This window comes from Podarcis cretensis (genome assembly GCF_951804945.1).
Source record: "Podarcis cretensis genome assembly, chromosome: 11".
NCBI classification, from domain to species: Eukaryota; Metazoa; Chordata; class Lepidosauria; order Squamata; family Lacertidae; genus Podarcis; species Podarcis cretensis.
The window spans coordinates 36,558,649-36,583,787 of NC_137180.1; the positions used below are offsets into that span (position 1 = coordinate 36,558,649).

At 42.3% G+C, this 25,139-nt stretch overlaps 1 protein-coding gene and 1 long non-coding RNA gene across 4 annotated transcripts in view; both read right to left on the minus strand.

Annotated features, from left to right (window-relative positions):
* Positions 1 to 13,754: 13,754 nt before the first annotated feature.
* The window catches only part of CERT1 (ceramide transporter 1), a 51,163-nt gene continuing 39,778 nt past the window's right edge, over positions 13,755 to 25,139 (minus strand). For 2 of the 3 annotated variants that reach the window (XM_079995550.1, XM_079995548.1), the window contains 7 exons: positions 23,168 to 23,263; positions 22,237 to 22,369; positions 22,064 to 22,134; positions 20,382 to 20,510; positions 20,003 to 20,132; positions 17,566 to 17,702; positions 13,755 to 16,802 (listed from right to left, as the gene is read on the minus strand). In XM_079995550.1, coding sequence (XP_079851676.1) covers positions 17,575 to 17,702; positions 20,003 to 20,132; positions 20,382 to 20,510; positions 22,064 to 22,134; positions 22,237 to 22,369; positions 23,168 to 23,263 — 687 coding nt within the window. In that variant the 3' untranslated portion in view covers positions 13,755 to 16,802; positions 17,566 to 17,574. Of the gene's footprint in view, positions 16,875 to 17,565; positions 17,703 to 20,002; positions 20,133 to 20,381; positions 20,511 to 22,063; positions 22,135 to 22,236; positions 22,370 to 23,167; positions 23,264 to 25,139 lie in introns of all 3 variants that reach the window. The other variant, XM_079995549.1, reaches the window with a different exon arrangement.
* Positions 23,597 to 24,417, minus strand: LOC307226953. The gene is made up of 2 exons (XR_013843735.1): positions 24,183 to 24,417; positions 23,597 to 23,808 (listed from the first exon to the last, which is right to left on the minus strand). It is a non-coding gene; the product is annotated as an uncharacterized lncRNA (long non-coding RNA).

Below are 25,139 nucleotides of genomic sequence, written 5' to 3' on the forward strand. Positions count from 1 at the left end.
CTGGGCCCAATTCAAAGTGCTAGTTTTGAACTATAAATCCTTAAATGGCTCTTCTTGGTGTGGCTCCTCCCTCAGAGGTCCAGAGGATGGCAACATGGGAATGGGCCTTTTCAGCCATGGCTAGGGGTGTACCTGCGAGTGGCACTGTGGGTTAAACCACAGAGCCTAGAGCTTCCTGATCAGAAAGTTGGCGGTTTGAATTCCTGCGACAGGGTGAGCTCCCGTTGCTCGGTCCCAGCTCCTGCCAACCTAGCAGTTCAAAAGCACATCAAAGTGCAAGTAGATAAATAGGTACCGCTCCAGCGGAAAGGTAAACGGCGTTTCCGTGCGCTGCTCTGCTTTGCCAGAAGCGGCTTAGTCATGCTGGCCACATGACCTGGAAGCTGTATGCCGACTCCCTCAGCCAGTAAAGCGAGATGAGCGCCGCAACCCGAGAGTCGGTCACGACTGGACCTAACGGTCAGGGGTCCCTTTACCTTTAGGGGTGTACCTAGGAGTTGATTAGATAGGCCTCCACAAAGGGCATAGGCCCAAGAGAATGCAAAAATTGTGCCTCTCCATTCTGGCTTGGAATAGCTAGAAGGCCTTTCTCCCACCTGTGCCGTACCTGCTCTGGGTGGCCAAGTGAGGCATGCAAGCCCCTCTGGGCTCCTCGGTGTAGGATCCGGTCACTGGCATGGGCCTTCACAAGAGACCTGCGACACAAACCACCCCCCTCCAGTTGGCTGATGGTGCTATTAGAAGAGCGAGTGGAGCATCCAGAAGGGCTCCGAGGAGAAAAAAGATGGAGAGAGCAGGCGAGTGCTGCAGGAGGGGGGGAAAGGGAGGGAGAAGCCAGGTAGCTCTTACCATTCAGACGTTCCACCTGGGCAGTGTTTCCAAGATTAATAAACTGCGCAGGTTGCTGAGCTGACATGGCTTCTGCTCCTTGCTGCACCAGGTCTGCTTCTTCGGTACGCGGCCTCACCACTGGACCTTCAGCCCCTTCAAGGTCCTCACCAACAGCACCCTGATTTTCCAGCTTTAGCATTCGCCATCCATAAAACACTGGGCCCATAACCTGACACGCAGCGTAAATTAATAATGCAGTTTTTAATTGAAAGAATAAGAACTTTACTGAATTAAAATAAACTTCTTCATACTGACTCTGCTCACAGCTGAGGCAGACTGACTCTAACTGAAAACTTACAGAGAGCACAAAAGAGAAACTGGCTGCTAAGTCACATGTCAGAGTGACTCAACAGTTAGCAGTTAGGCCTGAATAACTTAAGTAGGCCCAAATGATTGTGCAGTCCCAGCACTTCCCAGCCTGCTTTGCTGCTTCTGCTCTCATGTGTCTTTGTCACATGACAGGAGGGAGCAGAAAGGAAAGCTAGTGGAGGAAGCAAGCAGGCAAACAATGGATGGACATGGGAGGAGGAGAGGCGGAGCAGAGCAGACATGACCCCAATCCCAATGGCCCTGCAGGAAGTCATTGGCAGAGTGATGAAAAGCAAACTTTTTGAGTTTCTGGTCCATGATCTCTCCTGGCTTCAGAGGCGCCAATATAGCTCCTTGCCAAACACCACTGGCAGTGGGTCCCCATTTGTGGAGTGCTCTCCCAGGGAGGCTCGCCTGGCACCTTCATTACATATCTTTAGGCGCCAGGCGAAAACGTTTTTGTATAGCCAGGCCTTTGGCTGCTTAACATTCTATGGCCTTCTAAATGTGTTTGTGGGAGGAGGGTTATTGGTTTGTTTTTGTTTTACTATGTATTTTGTGTTCTCGAGTTGTATTTTTATGTTGTGAACCTCTCTGTGATCTTCTGAGGGCGGTATACAACAGTATTTCTCCAATAAAAATAGGGACATCCTATTCCATCATCATTACCATCATCATCACTACTACCATCATCATCATCATTTATTTATATGCCCCCCGTTAAACATTAAAAAACCATCCCTATACAGAGCTGCCTTATATGGTTACTTACTTCCTTGGCTCCAACATTTCTCAGATGAAAATAGGGACATCCTAAGGAAAAGCAGGACATTCTGGGATCAAATCAGAAATCGGGACGGCTTCTGCAAATCCAGGACTGTCCCTGGAAAATAGGGACACTTGGAGGGTTTGTTGTTGTTGTTGTTGTTGTTGTTGTTGTTATCATCATCATCATCATCATCCTTATTATTAAAAAGGCATGGGGCAAACAAGCTATATATATATAACTATATGGCTATATATAACTAGACTGGGAAATCATAACATTTTAATAATAATAATAATAATAATAATAATAATATTTTATTTTATTTTATTTTATTTTATTTTATTTTATTTATATCCCGCCCTCCCCAGCCAAAGCCGGGTTCAGGGCGGCATTTAATGCTTTGTTTACAAAGTTACATATCATCACAAGATGGAACATACTATTATGAATGGCATAATAGTTGGATTTGGTTATACTGCTGAATTGACCACAGATGAGTGTGCTGCCCTGCAAAAATACTAGTGTAAAACTGAATGAGTCTTCCTGTGGAGGCAGGGAGATGGTCCATAAAATCACATTACGTTCTGTTTATAAAATATTTTTTTCCAGCTGATGAGTAACTTCAGTGGTAGCATCAGTGATAGCAGAGTAGACTCATTAAAATTTATCATTCTCTGAGATGATCCATTAGCATTGGATTTATGATGAATTTACCTTTCTTTGAACAGATAGATAGATAACCTCCCAGCCCTGACTCTCACATTTCCTTGACAATATTGCTCATATTTTACAAGGATACAATCTAGTCATCCTTATTTGAGGAAAAAATAATGGGTTTTCTACCTAGGTGGCCATGTAATATTCAGCGTCAGAAAAATGATCTCAATAATCTAGTGCTTTAGTCTAGGCAGGCGTTCTGATGAAACTCAGGTAACCTGTTTTGTATTTCATAAACTTAAACCATTTTATCTGAAGCTTTATCTCTTTTACGTAGAAAGAAGAGACAGCATGTTGGTTTTATCAGTGTGTATATCACATAGGCGTGTATAGGTTCTGTGTCCTTCCCAAATTACAAAGCCAGTGTGGTGTGGTGTAATGTAATGGCTACAGAATCAGACTAAGATTTGGGAGACCAAGGTTCAGATCTCCATTTGGCCTTGAAGCTTGCTGGGTGACCTTAATCCAGTTAAGGACTCTCAGCCTAATCTGCCTCACAATGTTGTTGGGATTAGATGAGGAAACCAGGCACTCCACCTTGAAATCATTGGAGAGATAATGCAATGAATAATTTTTAAAAAGTGAATAAGAGTGCCTCAGGAAAGGTTTTAATGTGGCTGAGTTTTCTGACCTGCAAACAAGGTGATTTGAGTTGAATCACAGATTACCTGGGATGCGGGTGGCACTGTGGGTTAAACCACAGAGCCTAGGACTTGCCAATCAGAAGGTTGGTGGTTCAAATCCCCGTGACGGGGTGAGCTCCCGTTGCTCGGTCCCTGCTCCTGCCAACCTAGCAGTTCAAAAGCACGAAGTGCAAGTAGATAAATAGGTACTGCTCTGGCGGGAAGGTAAACGGTGTTTCCGTGTGCTGCTCTGTTCGCCAGAAACGGCTTAGCCATGGTGGCCACATGACCTGGAAGCTGTACGCCGGCTCCCTTGGCCAATAAAGCAAGATGAGCGCCGCAAGCCCAGAGTTGGTCACGACTGGACCTAGTGGTCAGGGGTACCTTTACCTTACAGATTACCTAAAGTTCTCACTGTGGACTTGGGGCCCTCAAAATGTGAGTGTGCGTGTGTGTTTAGAGTGAAATGAAGCTGACCAAGGAAACCCTTTGAACTTTAGTGTGTAGGGCATGATCTTTCAATTCAGTTCAGTGTTTCTCAAGTAGTGGGCCTTGGACCTCACTGTCACAGCCAGTGCCTTTTCCCTTGCTGAAGCTGCCAAAGCCTTTTGAGTGGACAAGGCCAGGAGCAGCAGTTCCTTGTCTGCTGAGTAAGAGGGGTTGGGGAGACAGATAAATTTGGGTTTGGGGTGAAAAGGAGGAAGGCTGGAAAGTGGTGGAAGGACCAAAAGGGGTGTTGAAGAAAATGGGAAGGTGAGATAAAAGGTGAATATATATTATATTGCTGTTTTATTTATTAATTGGTTAATAAACTGGAACAGAAAGGAAGGGGATGAGATAGGAAGAAACACAAACTACAAGGTGTATTTTTAAGCTAGAGTTTGAGACATTTCAGTGAGTCCCTTTAAGGTGCTTTGCTGTTTTCAGGCTGCACCCAGGCCTCTTGGGAAGGCCTGAGACGCATAATGGCTGATCCACCATCTTTGCAAATACAACAACCAGCTTTTACTCAGTTCTGCCTCCAATCTTAGGTGATATGCGCAGGTTCCCTTGTTAGGTGGAGAACAGGAATAAAAGAAACTAGGTAGTCCATATATAAACATTTGTTGTTGTTTAGTCGTTTAGTTGTGTCCGACTCTTTGTGACCCCATAGACCAGAGCACGCCAGGTAGAGATTAACTTAACTGACTACCCTAGCCTGTTTCTGTGTCTCCTCCGAATTGCCTTCTCCTACCCACTGGCGTAGGGATATGGGGATATGGGGGGGTGGAAGGGCACCCTGCTCCGGGTGTCATGCCTAAGGAGAGTGACAAGATCATGGCAGATCTACTCAAGTAGCAGTCTTCTCACCCCCTGGCGGATTTCCAACATGTCAGTCTGTTTGGGGGGGGCCACACGAGGCTTATGGGCAGCAGCCCCATGGGAGGGTCTCCCCGCCCCTGCCGCACCGGGTACCAGAGGAACTAGCTACGCCCCTGCTCCTACCTCCCCCAAGGGCTGCTGAGACAGAACTGTTGTCATAATGGCACATGGGGTACAGAACGAAGACTCACCCCTTAAGGTCTTGAATGCCAAAGTTAACAGCTAAAATAAGATAACTTAATGATTATTGCTTTAGGGAATAATGGAAGCTTTTTTTAGACTATTTAAAGAAATATTATAGTATGATGAATTCGTGATCAGGAATTGAACTATGAGGAACAGAAGAAATTAGAGATTATTGTATTATGATATAAAAGAGGGAAGGTAGGGTGCAGCAAAGGGATGGAATAAAAAACACCATGGGAAATGGGATGGGAAGTTGGCAAAACAAAAGGGGGGGAGATGTATTGGAATGCCTATGTGAACTTTTTGGAAATCTCTTTTTAAAAAAGAGCAAAGGACTGAGCAGTAACTAAAGGCTGGTTCCGCTGCGGAAGAAAGTGCATGGTTGGTTGCGTAATACAAAACACAGGGTAACTCCCAACATGAGTCTGTAATATAAATACAGGACAACTTGTACTATATAGAAATAAGGTTGAGGAGTTTGACATAATTTGGAAACTTAGGCTCAAGGGCAGCTCACTTAATCTCTGATAAATTGCTGTACGTGTCCCTTCCTACTCAAAGTATTTCATTTCCATGAAGGATTAGCACTCCCTCTCGCCTAAGGCAATTGTACCAGCTCTGCTCCCTTCAAAGCAAGATGAATCATGATGTTTGTAAAGATTATGTCTAATTTTGACAATTCTTTGATCATCTTACCATTTTTCACCCTTTCAAATAAGAGGAATTCAAGCATCAGGATTCTTGTTTCCCAAAAGTAACAACTTTTCTTGGCACTTTGAGAGGTGCAGACCTCATCTTGACTAGAACAGGAGCAGATTAATGTTCAGGCTTTCCAAAATAAGGTGTGCAGCAATTCCCCACACTCGCTTGTCGTGTCATCAGCTGTTTTCCTAGAAATAGGAAGCTTGTCGTGTCATCAGCTGTTTTCCCTTACTCGTGGAAGTATGTGAAATGGATATCCATAGAATAAGAGCACTGTCTTTCCTGTCAACAGTAACCCTGACATGACTGTCCTTTCTAAGCAAGACCATCCTTCTTATTCTCCTTGCGTCCGTTTAGTAAGGTTTTTAGAGCCCCCCCCCCATAATATTCAATGGAATGCTCACATCGAGAATAGAGTGTTTGTCTTTAAAAGTGAGAGGAACAACATAAATAAAACAAAACAAAAATTCACATAAAAAAAGTTCTAGGACTTAATAATAATTTTAAAAAGGAAAAAGTCCAATATGGTTGTGTGATATGCAGAACCAATTCTGTTCTATAATAAGGTTAATGAGTTTGACGTAACTTGGAAATAGGCTCAAGGGCAGCTCATTTATTCTCTGCATGTTCCTTCCTACCCAAAAATTCCATTTCCATGAAAGATTAGCAGCCTCTCTCATCTAAGGCAATTGTACTGATGTTTGTAAAGGTTATTTCTAATTTTGAGAATTCTTTGATCTTACCCTTTCAGGTAAGAGAAATTCATAAAATCAGGATGAGTGTTCTCTACCCATAGTCACCCTGACATGACCATCCTTTACCAGCAGAACCATCCTGGTTATTCTCCTTGCATCTGTTAGTAAGGCTTTTAGAGGGGTTTGATCATGTTGTTCTTTGGAAGGCTCGTGTTTAGAATGTCATCAGTGGAACGCTCCTTCTGACTGGGAGTTTTCCAGTGAGTGGTGTTGCAGCTTGTCTTCCCTCTGGGGTGGAGGATATAAACATCAAAACATTGCAGAATGCTCCTTCTCTCACCGAACTTAGCGAGGGGGCACGTTCTGTTGCACCACTTTGACACTTGTCTTCCCCTCTGCTGAGGCGGGCGAGGCGAGCACCAAAGCATTGTGGAACGCTGCCCTTTTTGCTGAGTTCATGCAATAAAAGTGGGGTGTGGGAGGCAGTGGGCAAGTGCCCATTCCCATTTAGCCTCAGGTGGCAAAATGGGATGGGCCACCCTTGACTGGGAGCATATACATCATTTATTTTAAAACTCAATACAATAGTACCTTGGGTTAAGAACTTAATTCGTTCCGGAGGTCCGTTCTTAACCTGAAACTGTTTTAACCTCAAGCACCACTTTAGCTAATGGGGCCTCCCGCTGCTGCCACGCCGCTGCCGTGCGATTTCTGTTCTCATCCTGAAGCAAAGTTCTTAACCTGAGGTACTATTTCTAGGTTAGCGGAGTCTGTAACCTGAAGCGTCTGTAACCTGTAATGGTTGTAAGGGGTTACTTGTGCGTAAATTGCCTTCAGTTTAGTCAGTTTGTTTGCTCAACCATATTCAGGGTTAGAGCTCGCCCTCCGTGACCTGTTAGTCACTTGCAGAATCCATCAGTGGGCGTTTCTTGAACCTCTTCCAGCATAAAAGATGTTTGACCCCAAGTCTCCTCCTATGTTTTCTGCGCGGAACGCGTCTGCGCAAGTGAGGGGAAGGCAGGGGCGTGCCAGCGTTCTCCCCACTAGATTCGGGTGAAGGGTCTTGGAGCCCTGTCACCAATTCCTCCATCTCCCTCTCATCTCTATTGGTGTTACGCTGAATTCCTTCCCCCCCCCCCGGCTGATCCCCTCTCCGGCATCGCCCTGGAGCCCTGCCTCCGCCTCTCGCTCTGCTCGCTCTGATGTCAGTTCCCTGACAGTAACCCAAGGTACTACTGTAGCTGCCTTAGACGGCTGAAGGATGTTTCCTCCATTCACCCTACATTACAAGTAGCTTGTGGTCTGGTTCCTAGGGCCTTTGACATGGTGCTGATGGTTTCATATGGTAGCAGATCAGTTCATAAGAAGACCACAGTCACCTGTGACAAGAACATAAGGGCATACGGAGAGCCTGCAGGGTCAGGCCAAAGGCCCATCTAGTCCAGCATCCTGTTCTCACAGTGACCAGGCAGATGTCTGTGGAAAATCCACAAGCAGAATTTGAGCACAATAGCACCCTCCCTTCCTGTGGTTTCCAGCAACTGGTATTCAGAAGCATTGATTGAGGGTGAGAGAACGGATGTAGTCTGTATTCATGAGGCCTGTTGGGCAAGTTGGGTTGAGTGAATCTGACTCACTTTTACTCACCCAGGTACCTGGCACAGCATTAACTTCCCTTTGGAGGGGTGGGAAGTCACTGTAGTCCATAAAATTCCAACTTGCCCACCAGGAAATCTCTCTATTCTTGGGTGAGCCTTAAACACTTGGACCTTGTGTTGGGCCAGTGGGCAGACTGAGGGTGCTGTTGGTGTACTGCCCATCTTTGCGGGATGGGGGTGGCGCTGTGGTCTAAACCACTGAGCCTCTTGGGCTTGCTGATCAGAAGGTCGGCGGTTTGAATCTGTGTGACGGGGTGAGCTCCCATTGCTCCTCAGCTTCTGCCAACCTAGCAGTTCAAAAGTATGCCAGTGCAAGTAGATAAATAGGTACCACTGTGACGGGATAGTAAATGGCATTTCCGTGGTTTCTGTCACGGTGTTTCGTTGCGCCAGAAGCTGTTTAGTCATGCTGGCCACATGACCCGGAAAGCTGTCTGTGGACAAATGCCGGCTCCCTCAGCCTGAAGCGTACCGCAACCCCATAGTCGTCTTTGACTGGACTTAACAGTCATGGGGTGCTTTACCTCTTTTTTACCTTACTGCCCAACAGCATACATGACTGAGCTGGCAAAGGTGATATTGTTTGGGTGTGATGTTGAAGAACCTCAGGGCACTGGTACTTAGAGATTTCACTATCCATGCTGAGGCTACCTTGACTGGGCCAGCTCAGAACTTCATGGTCTCCATGGCAACCATGGAGCTGCCTCAAGTTGTCTGCAGGTCAGGTCAGACCTAGGGGAAGGCCGCAGCTCAGTGAGAGAGCATCTGCCTTCTGACACAGAAGGTCTCGAGTCCAAGTCCTGGCATCTCCAGGTGGGGCTAGGAATGTCCCCTGCCTAAAACCCTGGAAAGCTGCTGCCAGAAGTGCAATTCTGAGCTCAATGGGCCAATGGTTTACCTCACTATTAGGCAGCTTCCTAGGTCTATTTTCTTAAGCTCCCTGAAGGAAGTGTGGGGAAAATGTACTAGAGTGTTGCTAGAGTTGTTACAACAACAAAAGCAGCAGACCCTGCTTGGGATGGTCATGGGTTAGCAGGCCCTTGATCCCTAGTAAGGGACTGATTGCTCCCTAGGCAGTCCATTGGGGCTAGGGGTTATCCTTTGATTTTGCCCTAGGTGTTGGAGACAGTTTTTGGGGATCATGAAAGGGCAGCAAATTATGAGTTACTGAATTTGGTCTTGCATTTTTACTGCCAGGGGAGAGGTGAGGAATTTTCTGCCACGGGTGCTAAAATAACTTGAAGAGTGTTAAATACCGGTACTTGTCTATGCTGAATTAATGGTGGGCTGTGTGTGTGTGTGTGTGTGTGTGTGTGTGTGTGTGTGTGTACACATGTCATTTGCTGCTCTACCTCAGGCAGAAAATTCACCCGCCAGTTGTCTAAATAATCCTCACATTGGTCCATGCAGAGAAGGATGGAATATTTGTATTGGCTCAAATCTGCAACAGGATGGGATTTTTTTTTGGGGGGGGAGAGGTGAACATACCAACGAAACAACTTTATTGCATATATTTTTTTTCTAATGCTCCAGCTGGAGCCACTGCAAAAGAAACTCGCACCTTAATATTATGTGAACAAGTCCAGTTGCTTTAAAAGCAACAAAACACGAAGCAAAGAAAGCTCAGCAAAATGTACCCTGTATCTTATCGTACAGTGAAATTTTCAGACCAACCCAAGCCCCTGTCTCTGCAGTAACCATGGCATAGTCTCACCAGTGCCAGGAGAGCCAATCAGCTGCCTTTTCATCACATCACACCAGCTCAGGCACAAGCTGCTCCACTTCACTGGACGCTCAGGCAGCTCCTGATTTCTAGGGCCAATGCTCATTGAGTTCCCTGCTACAGACCATGAACTGCAGATGAGAGAGACAGCTGAAGAATCGCTGACTCCTTGGCTGGCTCTGATAAGAAAGTGTAGAAGCACCTTAAGTCACAGTAGCAGTGCAATCCTATGCATGCCTACTCAGGCAAGGGTGTAAAAGGATTGCAACCAGAGAGTACATTTTAGACTTGCCTGCCCCCTTGTGCACACTTCTGGAGCTTTATATACTTAAGAATGTAGTGGGGCTGTTTATGGTTAGTTATTATTACTTCTTAAATTTGTATACTTCGTAACAGAAAAATGTAAAATGAGAATCCAAAGTAGGTAATAAAACAAAAGCAAATCAATCGTTTGCTTTTGCAGGACGTAAAAGTGCAGTTGAAAGGCAAACTTGCTGAACAGGAAAAGGCAGGAGTCCTGAGCGTATTGTTATAGAAGTTTGTGGTATTATAGTCCTAAGACAGAGATGGGGGTTCACAATTGTTTCGGGTGGTTAAAATTAAGTTTTAGGCTCTCAGTAGAAACAAAGGATTTAAATGTAACTAGTTTGGAAATCTGGGCCTAATAACCATTAATATGCACAATACATGAAAATCATGTTGCCATAAATTAAATAAAAAGGTAAAGGGACCCCTGACCATTAGGTCCAGTTGTGACCGACTCTGGGGTTGCGGTGCTCATCTCGCTTTATTGGCCGAGGGAGCCGGCGTACAGCTTCCGGGTCATGTGGCCAGCAAGACTAAGCCGCTTCTGGCAAACCAGAGCAGTGCACAGAAACGCCATTTACCTTCCCGCTGGAGCGGTACCTATTTATCTACTTGCAACTTGACGTGCTTTCAAACTGCTAGATTGGCAGGAGCTGGGACCGAGCAATGGGAGCTCACCCCGTCGCGGGGATTTGAACCACCAACCTTCTGATCGGCAAGTCCTAGGCTCTGTGGTTTAACCCACAGCGCCAGTCTAGCTTTTTTTGTATTATTCTACCTTGGGGAAGGGCTGTAGCTCAGAGACAGAGCATTAGGTTTGCACACAGAAAGTCCCAGGTTCAGTCCCCAACATCTCTAGCTGGGCTGGAGGAGAATCCTGTTTGAAATCCTGGAGTGCCGCTCTGGATCAGAGCAGATAATACTGAGCTGACTTAGCAGCATGAGGCAATTTTCCTCCATTCCTAGCTACCAGTTCCTCCTGTTTCGCTTTTTTTATGGAGAAGGTCTCAAACTGTAATTATTTAAACATATTTTTGCAGCATACTGGAGAGAGTGCAAGGTAATGGACACGATTTTCCATATGTGGTGGACATGTGAATTAGTGCATTTTGCAAAAGGGTATTTACAGAAATAAGCAAAATTACGAATCAGGATGTACAATGCAACCCATGCCTAGGTTTATTAACATTTAAAAATATATTCAGCTTAAATTATTGCACAAGGAACTTATCACTTTTCTTCCTGTAGCAGCACAATTTCTCACACCAAAAAATAAATAAAAATGGAAAAGACTTGGTCATCTACATATGACATAGTGGAAACAGAGGTATATTTCACATTATCTGTGAAACAAAGAGAATACACACCCTGAATTGATGCAACTGATATGGACAATTCTGCTAAAACATGGCACCCCTTTATAAAGTATTCAGATGATCTGATGTCTGGCACCCACACATACAGATTTATGGGAAATCTGTTACATTAGTTTTCTTTTCTAGGGGAGGGGTAGAAGGTGGGGAACCAATTGTTTTGAGAATGTTGTGCTTATGATTATATTGTTTCTTGAAAAAGTAATAAAATAAAATAAAATATTTTCAGGCTGTCCTTCACCACAAGTAATCCCAGGACAGGCTAAAAAGCTCAATTTTTAAAAACAGCACAATAATTTAAAAACGAGCCCTTTAAACATCCACAGGCTTTCAGATGGGAGTTCCTTGAAGACAAAGACAAATTTTTACTTGGACGACAGTGCAATGCTAAGCACATGTACTCAGATGTAAATCCCTGTGTTCAGAGGGACTGAAAAGTTCAGTCCAAAAGCTCACAGGTTTTCAGTCCAAAAGATCCTCTTTACATTTCAATCTTTGTGTCTGGTTTTTGTGCCACCTGTTGGTATCAAGTGGTATATACATTAATACATAATAATTAAAATAATGTGCTGGAGGCAACCAGAGATTTGAAGATGACCTTTGGCAATTTCCTTCCCATTTCTGTGTGCCTTGGCATGTTTATTAGATGGTGGTGGCAAAGGCAAGCAGCAGCAGTGTGCTCTGGTGAGCACTGGGCAGCTAGGAGCCGCAATTTAAATTTCTCCACAATATGCTGGAGTAACTCAGGCCCATTGTGGGCAAATTGAAAGTAGTGGCTAGACCTGGAAATGACCAGTCCTGGATTCCACCCCCTCCCAGTTTTCTTTAGCTAATTTGCACCCCTTTGTAGATAAAGCAGACCTCGTCAGAGTTACTCATTCTCTAGTTATAGATTGTCTTTAGGGTTGCCATGTGTCTGGGTTTTCCCAGACACGTCCGGGAATTGGGCATCAAAAAGGTGTCCAGGGGGATTTTAGCTAAATCGGCAAAATGTCCAGAAAACCCGGATGTATGGCAAGGGGTAGTGGTTTTTGTTTTTAAATTGTACAACAATCCCCCCCAAAAATATTTTGGAAATATGGCAACCTTAGCTAGATTACTGCAATGTAATCTAAGTGCAGCTACCATTGAAGATGGTTCAAAAGCTACTGGTGTGGGTCAAATATATCAGTCATACTGGTTACCAATGCATTTCTGGGCCCAAAGGTTTGAAACCTGACTGCCTGAACCCATACAAAAATCCCACTTGGTTACAGAGGCCCTGCTTGAAGGTCTACGATTAAGGCTGGTCATAACAGTCACAAGACAGGGCCTTTTCAGTGGTGGCCCAGTCACTGTGCAACTTGTTCTTATATGGCATACATTTGGCTGCCTTTAGTCACTTTTAAATGGGCCTGAAAAAAACTCAGTTTTCAATTGCTGATGTTGGTCTAGAGTTGTTGTTTTTTTTAAAATGTGTATTTTAAGGAAATGCTAATTCATCTTCCGATATAGTCCTCTGAATATATCTCATCCAGTTTTATGTGGAACACTTGAAGTCTGTTTTGAAGAAGAACCTCAAAGAAATGAATAATGTTCTTTATTAAGGAAGAACCCTGTAGCTGAAAGTTTGCAGTCCCTATCATGTTAGATCAAAGCAGCACACACAAAGCTGTCTTGTACCAGATCAGACTATTTATTCATTTAGCTAGTAATCTAGTCTGAACCTGGGACCTTGTGCATACAAGACATGTGCTCTATGACTGAACTACAGACCTCTCCCCATCCCTCAACTTTATTCTTTCCAATAGGTTGTAAATGCCACCCACTACCAGCAACCAGCTATCAACTACCTGTGTGAAGGCAGGAGGTATGGAACATATCTCTGTGGTAGAGGAAGTGGCTTTTGGTTGTGTTGTCTAGTTCACGCTGAGGATTTGCAGAGCCATTCTAAAACTGGAAGTGGCAATAAACTGCCATCTCATTGGTGTGAATTGGCTCAAAATCAATAGTACCAAAGTGTGTGGTCATGAAATAAATGTTCTTAGCCTTATCTTCAGAATATATGTCAGATCAAGGGATACTTTTCAGTCTCTCTCTATAAAGATGCAAAAAAAAGGGTTCATTTCAACACATGCCCCCTCCCAACCATGTGACTCTCATTGTACACATGCTCCATGTACCCAATATCTGGTTGGATTGTGTATGCACTTGTTGATCACTCATACTAAAATCTCACCATATTCAGAGTTTGCCACTGCATGTGGAGTGTCAACTGAGCTCTATGGAAGTTGCTAACTTTATTTGTCAACCTAAACTCTATACCACCGTCATCAGTGCAGAGAGACAAATAGTTACTGATGTATATCAAGCTATTTTTAGATCCATTCATTATATTTTTAAAAACAAAACCATTTCACTTGAGCACTTCCAAGTATTAAAAATAACTACAAAACAGAAATTTGTTTGTAATATCTTTTAATACTTTTCACTTTTAAATACTGGTTTTTAAATTTGTGATTGTAACATGGAAGAGCCAACTCAGTTTAGCTGTTGTTGTTTTTTTAAGGTTAACAGAATCATAAAGCTATCATAGAACAGTCACACTCTACACACTCAAGATACTCTTTAAAATGATTCATGTTTTGAGTATGTAGATGAACAGTGGCAACTCAAATACAGCTTCATATACAACAGTGGACAGAAAGATCAGTGAAAAGTTTGACTTGACAATTTGATTAAGGAGAACCAGTACAACTTTATTATGAGCCAGCTCAGCCCAATAAGATAAATGTTAACTTCTTTTAAGGTCAAATAACGCACCCACCCACCCCAATAAATTTGTAAGATTTAGACAGAGTGGAAAAGAAAATATTAAAAGGGTCTAAAAATCAGGGAGAAATGAGCAGTGCTTGTTTCCTGATCTTCTTTTCCATCTTCTAGCCCATCCATCGCAACAGCTAAATACATGGAGCGAGGTCCATCATTTAACAGAAATCAATTTATGTGGTGGCAAAGTCAGGCTTTCAGTACAACAAACAGGCACTGAGCAGGCAGAGCCACCTTTGAGGAAGGCTCCACATACATAGAGGGCAACTGTATTGTCAAGTTCGTGCAGAAGTCAAGGAAAAGGGACTGAAGCGTGTGTTCACCAGCTATTGCCAATGACAAAGGAGGTTATGGATAGGCAGAATGAGGGTTTTGATGGAATGACTCATTTGGAAGGGTCAGAGATGGGGAAGAAAAGAGTTCTCTGCTGGGGGAAAGGTTCTTTGCATGGGCTGACTGAGCCTGTCAGTTTCTTAGGAGAACTTCTATATCATCATTGGGGTTTTTTAAAAATCTCTTGCCATATATCCCAGGAAGCCTCCAGTTATCAGTTGGGCAGGGCTAGCTCTAATAAAGTGATTCCGCTTGTCTAAAAGTAAAATGTATTCTTTACAAATAGTATATTTAGTGTAATTTTTATTTACAGAATTGCAAAATACATCACATTTAGTGCAAATGCAACTAATGATATTAAGATTTATATACTGCTTTGTAAACTTTCCATCTCTTTGTATAATAAAGCTATCCAATTAAATTAGAGTTACTTGCATGTCTTCCATGATCATTACCAGAAATGGCAAATTGTTAAATCTGCATTTGGGGTCTAAGCATTGTTGAAGTTCCCATCAGTGGCTATGGTGAATGAACAATTTTATCCTTCAGTTGATTGTAAAAAGATTAAACGTATCTGAGGTATAAGAAACTGTATATAAAATGCTTACTGGTGATATAGTAAACAGATCAAATTTCTCAACTTACTTGCCTTACTGGCATTACCCCATAGGCACTTCTCTTCTACATTTTCAAATCATGATCAGAATTATTCTGTAATAAGGCATATTCCATGCACATTATTTAGAGAAAGGCAAATAAAGGAGACTAAAAAACATGGAATCTGTGTGCATGTGTATAAATCAACCATAGTGTGTCTACCTTAGCATATCTACGACACACCAGCCATAATCAAGAAAACTTGCTTCCAACCTCAACGATTTTCATCAGCTGTATCTTCATTAAAAAGTACTGTCTTTGTTTTCAGGCATCAGTTACTCTATACGAAATAAGACTTTCTGCTTTCTTTTCAAAAATATATCCAAATCTCGTCTCTCTCTCTTTATATATACACAAGTTGATCTAACAGCTAAAAAAACAAAACAAATCCTCTGAATGATCTCCATTTAAAAGCACAACCACCAAGTGAGACATTTCCTCAAAAGGACGACCAGTCTTTTGTCACAGTTCTTTTTTCATGTTATTTGTTGGCATCACAGACAGGCATATCCTTGAAAGTTAAGTTCTCACAGCAACTAAGGGGAACTTTGCTTTTTTGCTTTTATGGATTTTTACATTTTACAATGCAGATGGGGGGGGAGGAAATATTACATGTGTGAAAGGTTGTATGTATGAACTTCATAACACAGCTTTATTGAACAGAAAACAAACAAACATGCAGGACCAGAAAACAGCATATTTGCTCTTTCTTTGTGACTGGGAATGTTATATTATGTATTCCAATTTACTTTAATAAATATTACACAGTGTTAACTTCTTGCAGCTTCAGGAAATCAGATTGCAAGAAAGCAAGGCCATCACACACAACCTGGGCAAGACACTTCTCTAGCTTTTTCGGGTGCTCACACCTTCTTGTTCACGTACTCTACCTATTTAGAAATTCTGGATCATGTTCAATAACTAAATTTCTGTAGCACATTTTACACAACTAAAAAATACAATAGAAATATAAAGATATCTGGGGGAGGGGAAAATAAAGCTTTTCACACTTACTCCATCAGAACCCTGAAGATCTTCATAGGAGCAAGACCATAGAAAAGGCAGTCATAAGGATCTCGACAACCCTCTCATATTAAGAGATGTCTTACATAACAATATGATTTATCATAGAAACCAGCAGCAATGAACTATGATTATACAAAGCAAACAAAAAATCCCCCCCGAAAGACACAGAGTTTACTGAAAACCTGAAGGAAAAAAAGTTACAACACACAGGTTTTTGTGTATATAAAGCACATACAGTATGTTATATGTGCATTTGTCCTTTGTGCTTTTTTTAGACATACACAAAATGGAAGCTGTGCAAGTGTCTTATGATGAAGATCCACAGTAAACAAAAGCTTTTCAAATTATTCAAAAGTTAAAGCAATAAACCAAGTTGGTGACCCAAAAGCTGTATTTTTCTTCTCTAAAGCAAGCAAATAAAGTAGAGCCACATACATGTATCAACACATGTATTTTGTGTTTTGTTTATAATTACACACCAATTCAGCAAGGTGAGCTAGCAAAAGACAGTGAAAGATCAGCGTCATGGCATTGCAGTATTTCTTCAGTTGAGTACAGAATCCAGGACTTGGGTCATAAGACTGTAGATCCTACGTTCCAGCTTGGAGCATTCATTTTGGTTCATTTCTCCATGTGGAATGTTCACACAGCCTTGTTCCGATCACTGGGGATGGAGGAGGGAGGGGAATGGATGAAAGCTTCAGTTCTGATTACCACCAACAAAGCTAAGACGGTGCTATGAAACATGAAAATGTGGAAAGCACAATGATGTCTTTATTATATATTCCCCATTCATGGTTTCATTTGACAGTTCAGAAGGAAGAGAGTCTGTTGAGTATTATATAACAATAAGTGACACCCACAGAAAAGATAGAGGGGGGGCCTTAATTTGAGGGCTTAATAATGAAAGCACCACCTGCCATTTTATTTATTGTTCCTTCTGCATTTACTAGCAGACAGATTGCCAGCAAGGTTACGTTACCCATTCCTACTGTTTCCTAGCTACATGATTTCTTAACTGATCATTCTAGGCAGCTGAAGAAACCCACCCCACAGCCTTATAAGGGGCAAAAACAAATATGTGCCCCTAATGTTTCTTTTATATGAAACACAAGGAATCAAACTATACCAAACTTCAGATATGCTTCAAGGCAGCAACACTGCAATTTCAGTTTTCACAGTATCTCAGTGACAAAAGCAATCCCCCCAAAGTATAATGTTGATTCTCAAATTTTACCCTGCAACAAATAAACATCTTCCTTGCCTCCCACTACAGGAAGATTTCAAACTTACTGCACCATTTTAAAATTAAGCTCCAAATAATATTGTATTCCCAGAATCTCAGTATCTCTTAATTATGCAATGGCTGTCTCTAATGGCAATAATGTTGCAGCAAATGTTAATTTTGACTTAACATACTGCATTACCTGTTAACACTAGAACAAAATAGGCTTTCCTGACGTTTTCTCTTGCACATACGATGTGAACCGCTTCAAGAATTTTGGGTACTCTCGCTTTGCTACTGCCCGTAACACAGATGCTGGTGCCCAACCTCCAGGGTTCACTACAAATAAAGATGAGAGTGATGTATACACTGAAAAGTGACATCACATATATAAAAATGCAACTAGAACAATATACCAGTTTTTATGCAGAACACATGATTTTATTAAGAAGGCCTGCTTTTCATCAGTTTGCCTCAGTCTTTGGGCATATCTGAATACTGCACTTGAACTTATAGGCACAGAGGTTGAGAGCAGCAATTAACAAAAACAACAACCCAGCAAAGTTTTCTTCTGACACCTGATGAAAGTGGCAGATGTCTTAGTCCCTGGTTGGGTTTGCACAGAACCGCGTCCAAATGTAGAGTTTATTAGCTATGTGAAGCAAAGATTTCCCTTGCATAGGGTTGATCCACTCTGTCTTGTGTACTCTGCAGGGGGCGGGGGGAATCTAAGGAAGCAACAATGTGGGGTTTCAGGGGTCCTTGAGCAAAAACTACCCTTGATGCCTGAGTAGCTTCACCTTTAGGTGGTGCAGGACCAGAAGAAAGTGTTTTTGTGGCCTTAGCCAAAAGGGCACGAAAATATTATAAGAAGAAAAGTCAGTCTTGAGATGTGGATCCTCCTCCAGCAATTACTCATCCTCCCATACTTCAGATTCAATGGACACTTCAGACCTGATCAGAGAGCCCTTGTATGGCTAAAACGTGTGTGTGTGTGTGTGTGTGTGTGTGTGAGAGAGAGAGAGAGAGAGAGAGAGAGAGAAATAGCATGAAATTATGTGAGTGTGTGCTGCATACATTCATGTGAGAGTATGTGTCCTGTATGTATGTGTGGTTTGTGTAGGGAGCTGGACATATATTTGCAGCTAGATGAGGTGTGGAAGTGAGAGCTGGACCATAAAGAAGGCTGATCGCCAAAGAATTGATGCTTTTGAATTATGGTTCTGGAGGAGCCTCTTGAGAGTCCCATGGACTGCAAGAAGATCAAACCTATCCATTCTTAAGGAAATCAGCCCTGAGTGCTCACTGGAAGGACAGATCCTGAAGCTGAGGCTCCACTACTTTGGCCACCTCATGAGAAGAGAAGGCTCCCTGGAAAAGACCCTGATGTTGGGAAAGATGGAGGGCACAAGGAGAAGAGGACGACAGAGGACGAGATGGTTGGGCAGTGTTCTCGAAGCTACCAGCATGAGTTTGACCAAACTGCGGGAGGCAGTGGAAGACAGGAGTGCCTGGTGTGCTCTGGTCCATGGGGTCACGAAGAGTCGGACACGACTAAACGACTAAACAACAACAACAACAGATGAAGTGTAACTGGTGCCCACAATTCATTACATGTGTTCGGAGGTCCAAAAGGGTTCATGATCCCTGGCTGCAGCATGAGAAGCAATATCAATGTAAGAACAAAATATTGCATGGTGGAGCAAAGGCAACTATGTACAAATATAAGAGCAGCAAAAAATTAAAAAAACCTAGACAGAAATACATGTATCATTTTTTGTAAATTTAAAGTATAGTATTTATAGGGAAAAGAGGTTAAATATATGTATGACATTTGGTAGCGACTAGGCTATGAAACCTAAGAGCTACTTCATCCATTGCACCCAAGATATTAAGTGCAAAAAAAGTAAAGTGTAAATGCATCGAACACACCTATCAGAGAGAAGATCTGAATGTGGCTTCACTGTTCATTGTCTGAAACCTAGTCTTGTTGATATGTGAAGTGGACAGAAGGCATTTAGTCAAGTGTACTTACTGGTCCTCAATGGGTGGGTTGAAACCCACTAGTGGATGGTGGCCTGATCCAAGGTGGGTTGCAACAGGAGCACTACCACCATGCAAATATAAGGTAAAAGATTAATGGCCTCCAAATGCATGTGAGTCCTATGTCTGAAAAGGTTGAAAATACCTGTTCTAGTGTCTCGCCTGCCTGCCTTATCTCAAAATAAGGAAGTGGACATTTAAAATTTCAGTACCACTTGGATTTAACTTCAGTTTCAACTAGGGTTGCCATACGTCTGGGAAAATCCGGATCGATGGCAGCCCATGACGGCAGTGCCTTTTTTGCCGATTTCCCATAAAAATAGCTCAAAAATGGCATGGTTGTTCAACAACTTTTGGCAAAACTAAGAAAAGCTCACCCCCCCCCCAAAAGCGCTCAACCCTAGTTTCAACAGTCCTTAAAAAAAACCTTTGACTAGATTGGCTCAAAGTTGCCTCATTTATATAAACGAAATAGCGTTCCTATTTTTAAGTTCCCAGTTTATTATATAGTGCCTACAACTAGGTGCTTTATTAAGAAAAGGAGTGGGGCTTTTGCATAAACTCAGTTTGCAACGAAATGTGTAGACATGCCTTACCATTTGCTACATAGGTAATCTTGCATAGGATGTTGTCTCTGCTTATCTCCTTGTTCCCTTCTGGTGGGCTTACCAGCGTCTGACATATCATAGCAACATTTATTTTGGCACGAACACATCGATTGTTCAACTGTCAAGAAATACAAACATTTAAGACTGTTATATTGCTAAAATACGAATTAGGATGAAATATTACAACAAACACAGTCCCTCCATTTTCACTACAATTCATTCAGTCTGCATTTTTAATTATCCTTTCTCTTAGCTCCCTTTTGCCCGTACACTGTTAAAAAAAAAAAGCATTCTATGGTAATCTGGAGAGAAGCCTGATTACATGGTTAAAGCAAGAAACACCCTCAGAACTGGAATATACACTTACAGGAGCACTATCATGATCCACAGAGAAGTTGCAGACAATCCATGTTTCACTGTCATTTTCATTGAAAGCTGGTATTTTTCTAATAGCAGACAAATACAGCACATCACGTTGAGAAGCAGGCCACACTCTCTAGAAGAAAAGAAAATTGTAAGCATATTTATAGTACTTCAGAGCACTTAAATCACTCCACACACATTACCTTATTGCAATCTTACAACAACCCTATAACAATTCTCAGAGCGGTAAGCAGTGTTAGCCTGTTGCAGCAAACACAACTAACATTTATTTATTATGACATGAGCTTTGATAGGTCTGATTTACACATCATGTTAATGGAATCATGGGTTATGGCAAATGTTCAAGCTCCTTTGCTTCTTTCTCCCTGTTCTGTAATCTTACTGAAGACTTGCCAAGCTTGTGCTCTATCACTGGACTATTGTCTCTCTCCTAAGTATGACACACCATTATTGAAGATCAAAAGGAAAACAGATTTAAATACCTAAAGGGAGCCAATCTAACCATTCTTGGGAGGGAATTCCACAATATGGCAGCAGCTGCCGGACAAAAGGTTCTCTCTTGTGTCTAATGCTGATTGGACCAAGAGAAGTTGCTCAGCCAAGGATCTTAGCATCTGAGCAGGTTTGCATTGGGAGATATGAGATTCCAGGTATCCTGGGCCCAAGCCAGATATAGAGCTTTATAGGGCATAACCATCACTTTGAATTGTGTCTGGAAATGAACCGGTAGCCAGTGAAGTTGCTTTATCAGGGAAGTAACATGTTAACTGGCCCCAGTCATCAGTCTGGTCAGAGCATTTTGGACTAGTTGAAGCTGCTAAACACTTTTCAAAGGCAGCCACATGTACAGTGTGTTACAGTGGTCCAACTGGGGTGTAACTGAGGCATGTGTGCATCACTGTGGCAAGATCTGACATTTCAATAAACGGGTACAGTTGGCACATGGACACTCTCATCCTGTCCAGTTCCCAGCATAGATCATCCACCAAGGTGACCAAAGCTGTCTCCTTTCTATAATGAGGCCTAAAGCCTGACTGGAATGGAGCTAGAGAATTGGTTTCATCCTGGAGCTGAGAGGCTGCCACACGCCCTAACACCTTGCTAAGGAATGCAAGATTGGTGACTGGTTGACAATTATACCGTGGGATTCAGAGAGAGTTGTTGGTATTTTTTGAAAAAGAAGAGGTCTAACCAATGCCTCTTTCAGGCATGGTGGGACTCTGTCTTGATTTAAACAGGCATTCACCCCCCGCCCTTATCCACACCACCAGTCCCCCTCACAACTTCTTTTATAAGCCAGGACAGGCAAGGGTCAGAAACACATGCGATAGGCCTCAGCTCTCCACAACTTCAGGTTCTGCAAGTTGAAAGGTGTCCATTGTGACTGGACAAATGGGGGCCAAAGGAAAGGGAATAAAAAAAAAATCCTTGCCACTAAGGAGCAACAGCAGACACAGAATTTTTCACTGTCTGATCTGGCCTGCTATGAAGAGTTCGGCAATGCTTCAGTAGGCTAAACCACACCAGAAAGGACTGATTTTTTAAAAAACAGCTAGACTGCTTGTTTCCTTTCTTTATAGCGTACATCATTCTTCATAGCATACATGGTACTGTGCAGTCCTATGAAAAAGCTACCATGTATAAATGCAAAGCCTTAAGCCTTACCTTATGCGTCTGGTAGATTATGATGGCATTATCTGCTAAAGTTTCTACTACATGGAAATTCTCAATGGTTGCTGGAAAGGAAGGAAAAATATAATCAAAACAAACAATTAAACAAACAGCTAAGATTTCTGTACGCTATCCAGATCAACAGACGCACTAGCAGGGTGACTTACTTTCCCAATCGTTACGAACATCAACGTTCCAGAAGTAGTGGCAGACCTCATGCCCTGTGACGCCTTTGACTGCATGTGTGGCCTTCAAAGGATCGAGAACAATGCCGTTTTCTTCCACTTCCCTCCTGTACACCTTTGAATAAATGTAAAATGTTTGAGAACATTTGCTTGGTTTCATCCTGGAAACTAAAGGCAGCGATATGAATAATTTTATGTCCAGGAAGGGTCTGAATTATTTAAATATAAATATCCTGTAATGCTACCTCTAAATATTAATATTAAAAAAGGAACCTGAAGCACAACACAGTGGAGCCTTCCAACCTGCCACCCTCCAGATGTTTAAGACTACATCAGTCCTAGCCAGCACAGCTGTGGAGAGGCAGAACACCAAAAAGAATCAGCAGGATGCCTGTGCTCAAATCCAAACCCTGCTTTCAAATTAGCAGGCAGCCTAAGGCATGTTAGCAAACAGGAAGGCAGTAAGACATACACAAGAGTACTGGGATCCGGTATTATTTGAAATATTCAGTTGAAAATAAAGACTTTGATTACATGTATGGAGGGGGAATCCAAATGAAGAATGAAATGGTGGTGAGTAGACAACTTTCTCAAAAAGGAACAAAACTTGTAACCTGTCATTTGCAGAAATATCTAGTTCACATACTGTTTGCTGTTAAGGAACTGTACCAACTGTAGCCATCTTATAACATTATCTTTACTAATTTTTTTCCCCTATACTGCACTTTGATACAAGAAAAATTTCAATCTACTGCATCACCAACTGTAGCCATCTTATAACGTTATCTTTACTTAATTTTTTCCCCTATACTGCACTTTGATACAAGAAAAAATTCAATCTACTGCATTAGTGCAATAAAACAAATGTTAGTTTACATTTCCAAAATATAAAGCGTTGCAATGTTCTACAAACCTTCATTTCACCTTCTTCAACCACCAGCTGCCAATTAGCATCTCCCCCCACATCCTGTAATGAATAGGTCATGTGGTTCTGCACCATTTCTTCCACCTTCAGAAGAAAAAGAAGAAAAAGAAAAAGCACATTTATGAAAAAATATCAGTCACTGTGGGGATTTGTGGGGGGTACTCAATGAGGCATCAATAGCTGAACGTCTGAAAGAGATGGATTTGGACCAAGGAACTTCTGAAAGCAAGCAAGCACATGCCACAAAGGATTCAGACAAAGGTGGATCTCCTTCCAAAAGTAAGATATGAAGATTTATTTATATCTCACTGTTTCACCTAATGATCTTAGAGTGGGTTACACTTGGGCAAGATATAAGGCAGTAACAGAACAGAAGCAAGCAATACAAAAAAATACAAAAAAATTACAAAAAATACAAAAAAAATCATTACCAGCTATCTCCCTCAATCTGAAATGTATAAAATCACCACTGTTAAGGAAAGGCACATTAACCACCTCCCAGTGTCTATACCTGTCTAATCTCAGGGGGGAGGGCATTCCAGAACTGGGGCGTCACTACTGAGAAGGCCCTGCTACAGATACCAGCCAATCAGACCTACACCAGTGATGGGGCTTCTAATAAGGATTCCCTAACAGATTTGATGCTTTTGAATTATGGTGCTGGAGGAGACTCTTGAGAGTCCCATGGACTGAAAGAAGATCAAACGTATCCATTCTTAAGGAAATCAGCCCTGAGTGCTCACTGGAAGGACAGATCCTGAAGCTGAGGCTCCACTACTTTGGCCACCTCATGAGAAGAGAAGACTCCCTGGAGAAGACCCTGATGTTGGGAAAGATGGAGGGCACAAGGAGAAGGGGACGACAGAGGACAAGATGGTTGGATAGCGTATTCGAAGCTACAAACATGAGTCTGACCAAACTGCGGGAGGCAGTGGAAGATAGGAGTGCCTGGTGTGCTCTGGTCCATGGGGTCACGAAGAGTTGGACACGACTAAACGACAACAACAACAGATTTGAATAAACAGGCTGGCTAGTATTGGGATGGACACTCTTTCAGGTAGTTGGGGCCCAAAGCAGCTAGGTTTTTATATGTCAAAGTCAACACCTTAAATTGGGTTCAGTGAGATAAAGGCATCAAATGCAGATGCTTTAGAATTGTTGCTCACAGGCCACATTGACACCTGTGCAGCTGCAGTCCCTGGAGCATCTTTATTGTTGTTAGCTGCCCTGAGCCCGGCTTCGGCTGGGGAGGGCGGGATATAAATAAAAAATTATTATTATTATTATTGTTGTTGTTGTTGTTGTTGTTGTTGTTATTAGACAGACCCAGACAGAGCATAGTGAATTTCTATCTCATACTTCTTGTTCTCTCTTTTAGAGTGCCCTGTTTCATACATAAAGCTAACTCATTGTCCCCCAGATTTATGAAACTAGATTCTGTAAGCCAACAACAAACAATTGTTTCAGATTCTAGTCAGCTGGCAGTAAATAAGCTAAGCCACTGGGTCTGGATGATCACACAAAGCATTATGTGCAAACCAAGCCAGTCAGTAGTAATGACTCCTAGCCAGGGAGGTTCTCAGCCAGCCCAGTTTGAGTGCAGTGCGTGCCCAACTTCCGGCACAACAATGAAAACTCAATTTTGAAGCCCCTACAAATTATGCAGGTTGAACAAATATGAATTATGCAAGTTGAATTCTTTTTCATGCAGAATTCATTCACAATGTTTACTATTTTGCATTTTTTAAATTTTTATTTTTGCTGGGCAAAAATTCATGCAGAATACTGAATCCCTTTCTACAAATACCACCACTCTGGTTTGTGAGATCCTTTGCAGGCATCTTCCACATGATTTCAAATATATCCTTGTGGCTGTAAGGGTTAAACATTTTTTTTAAACAATCAGCCAAGATTCCTGTGAATTATGTGCCTTTTCTGGGCTCATCCAGAATCACAAAAA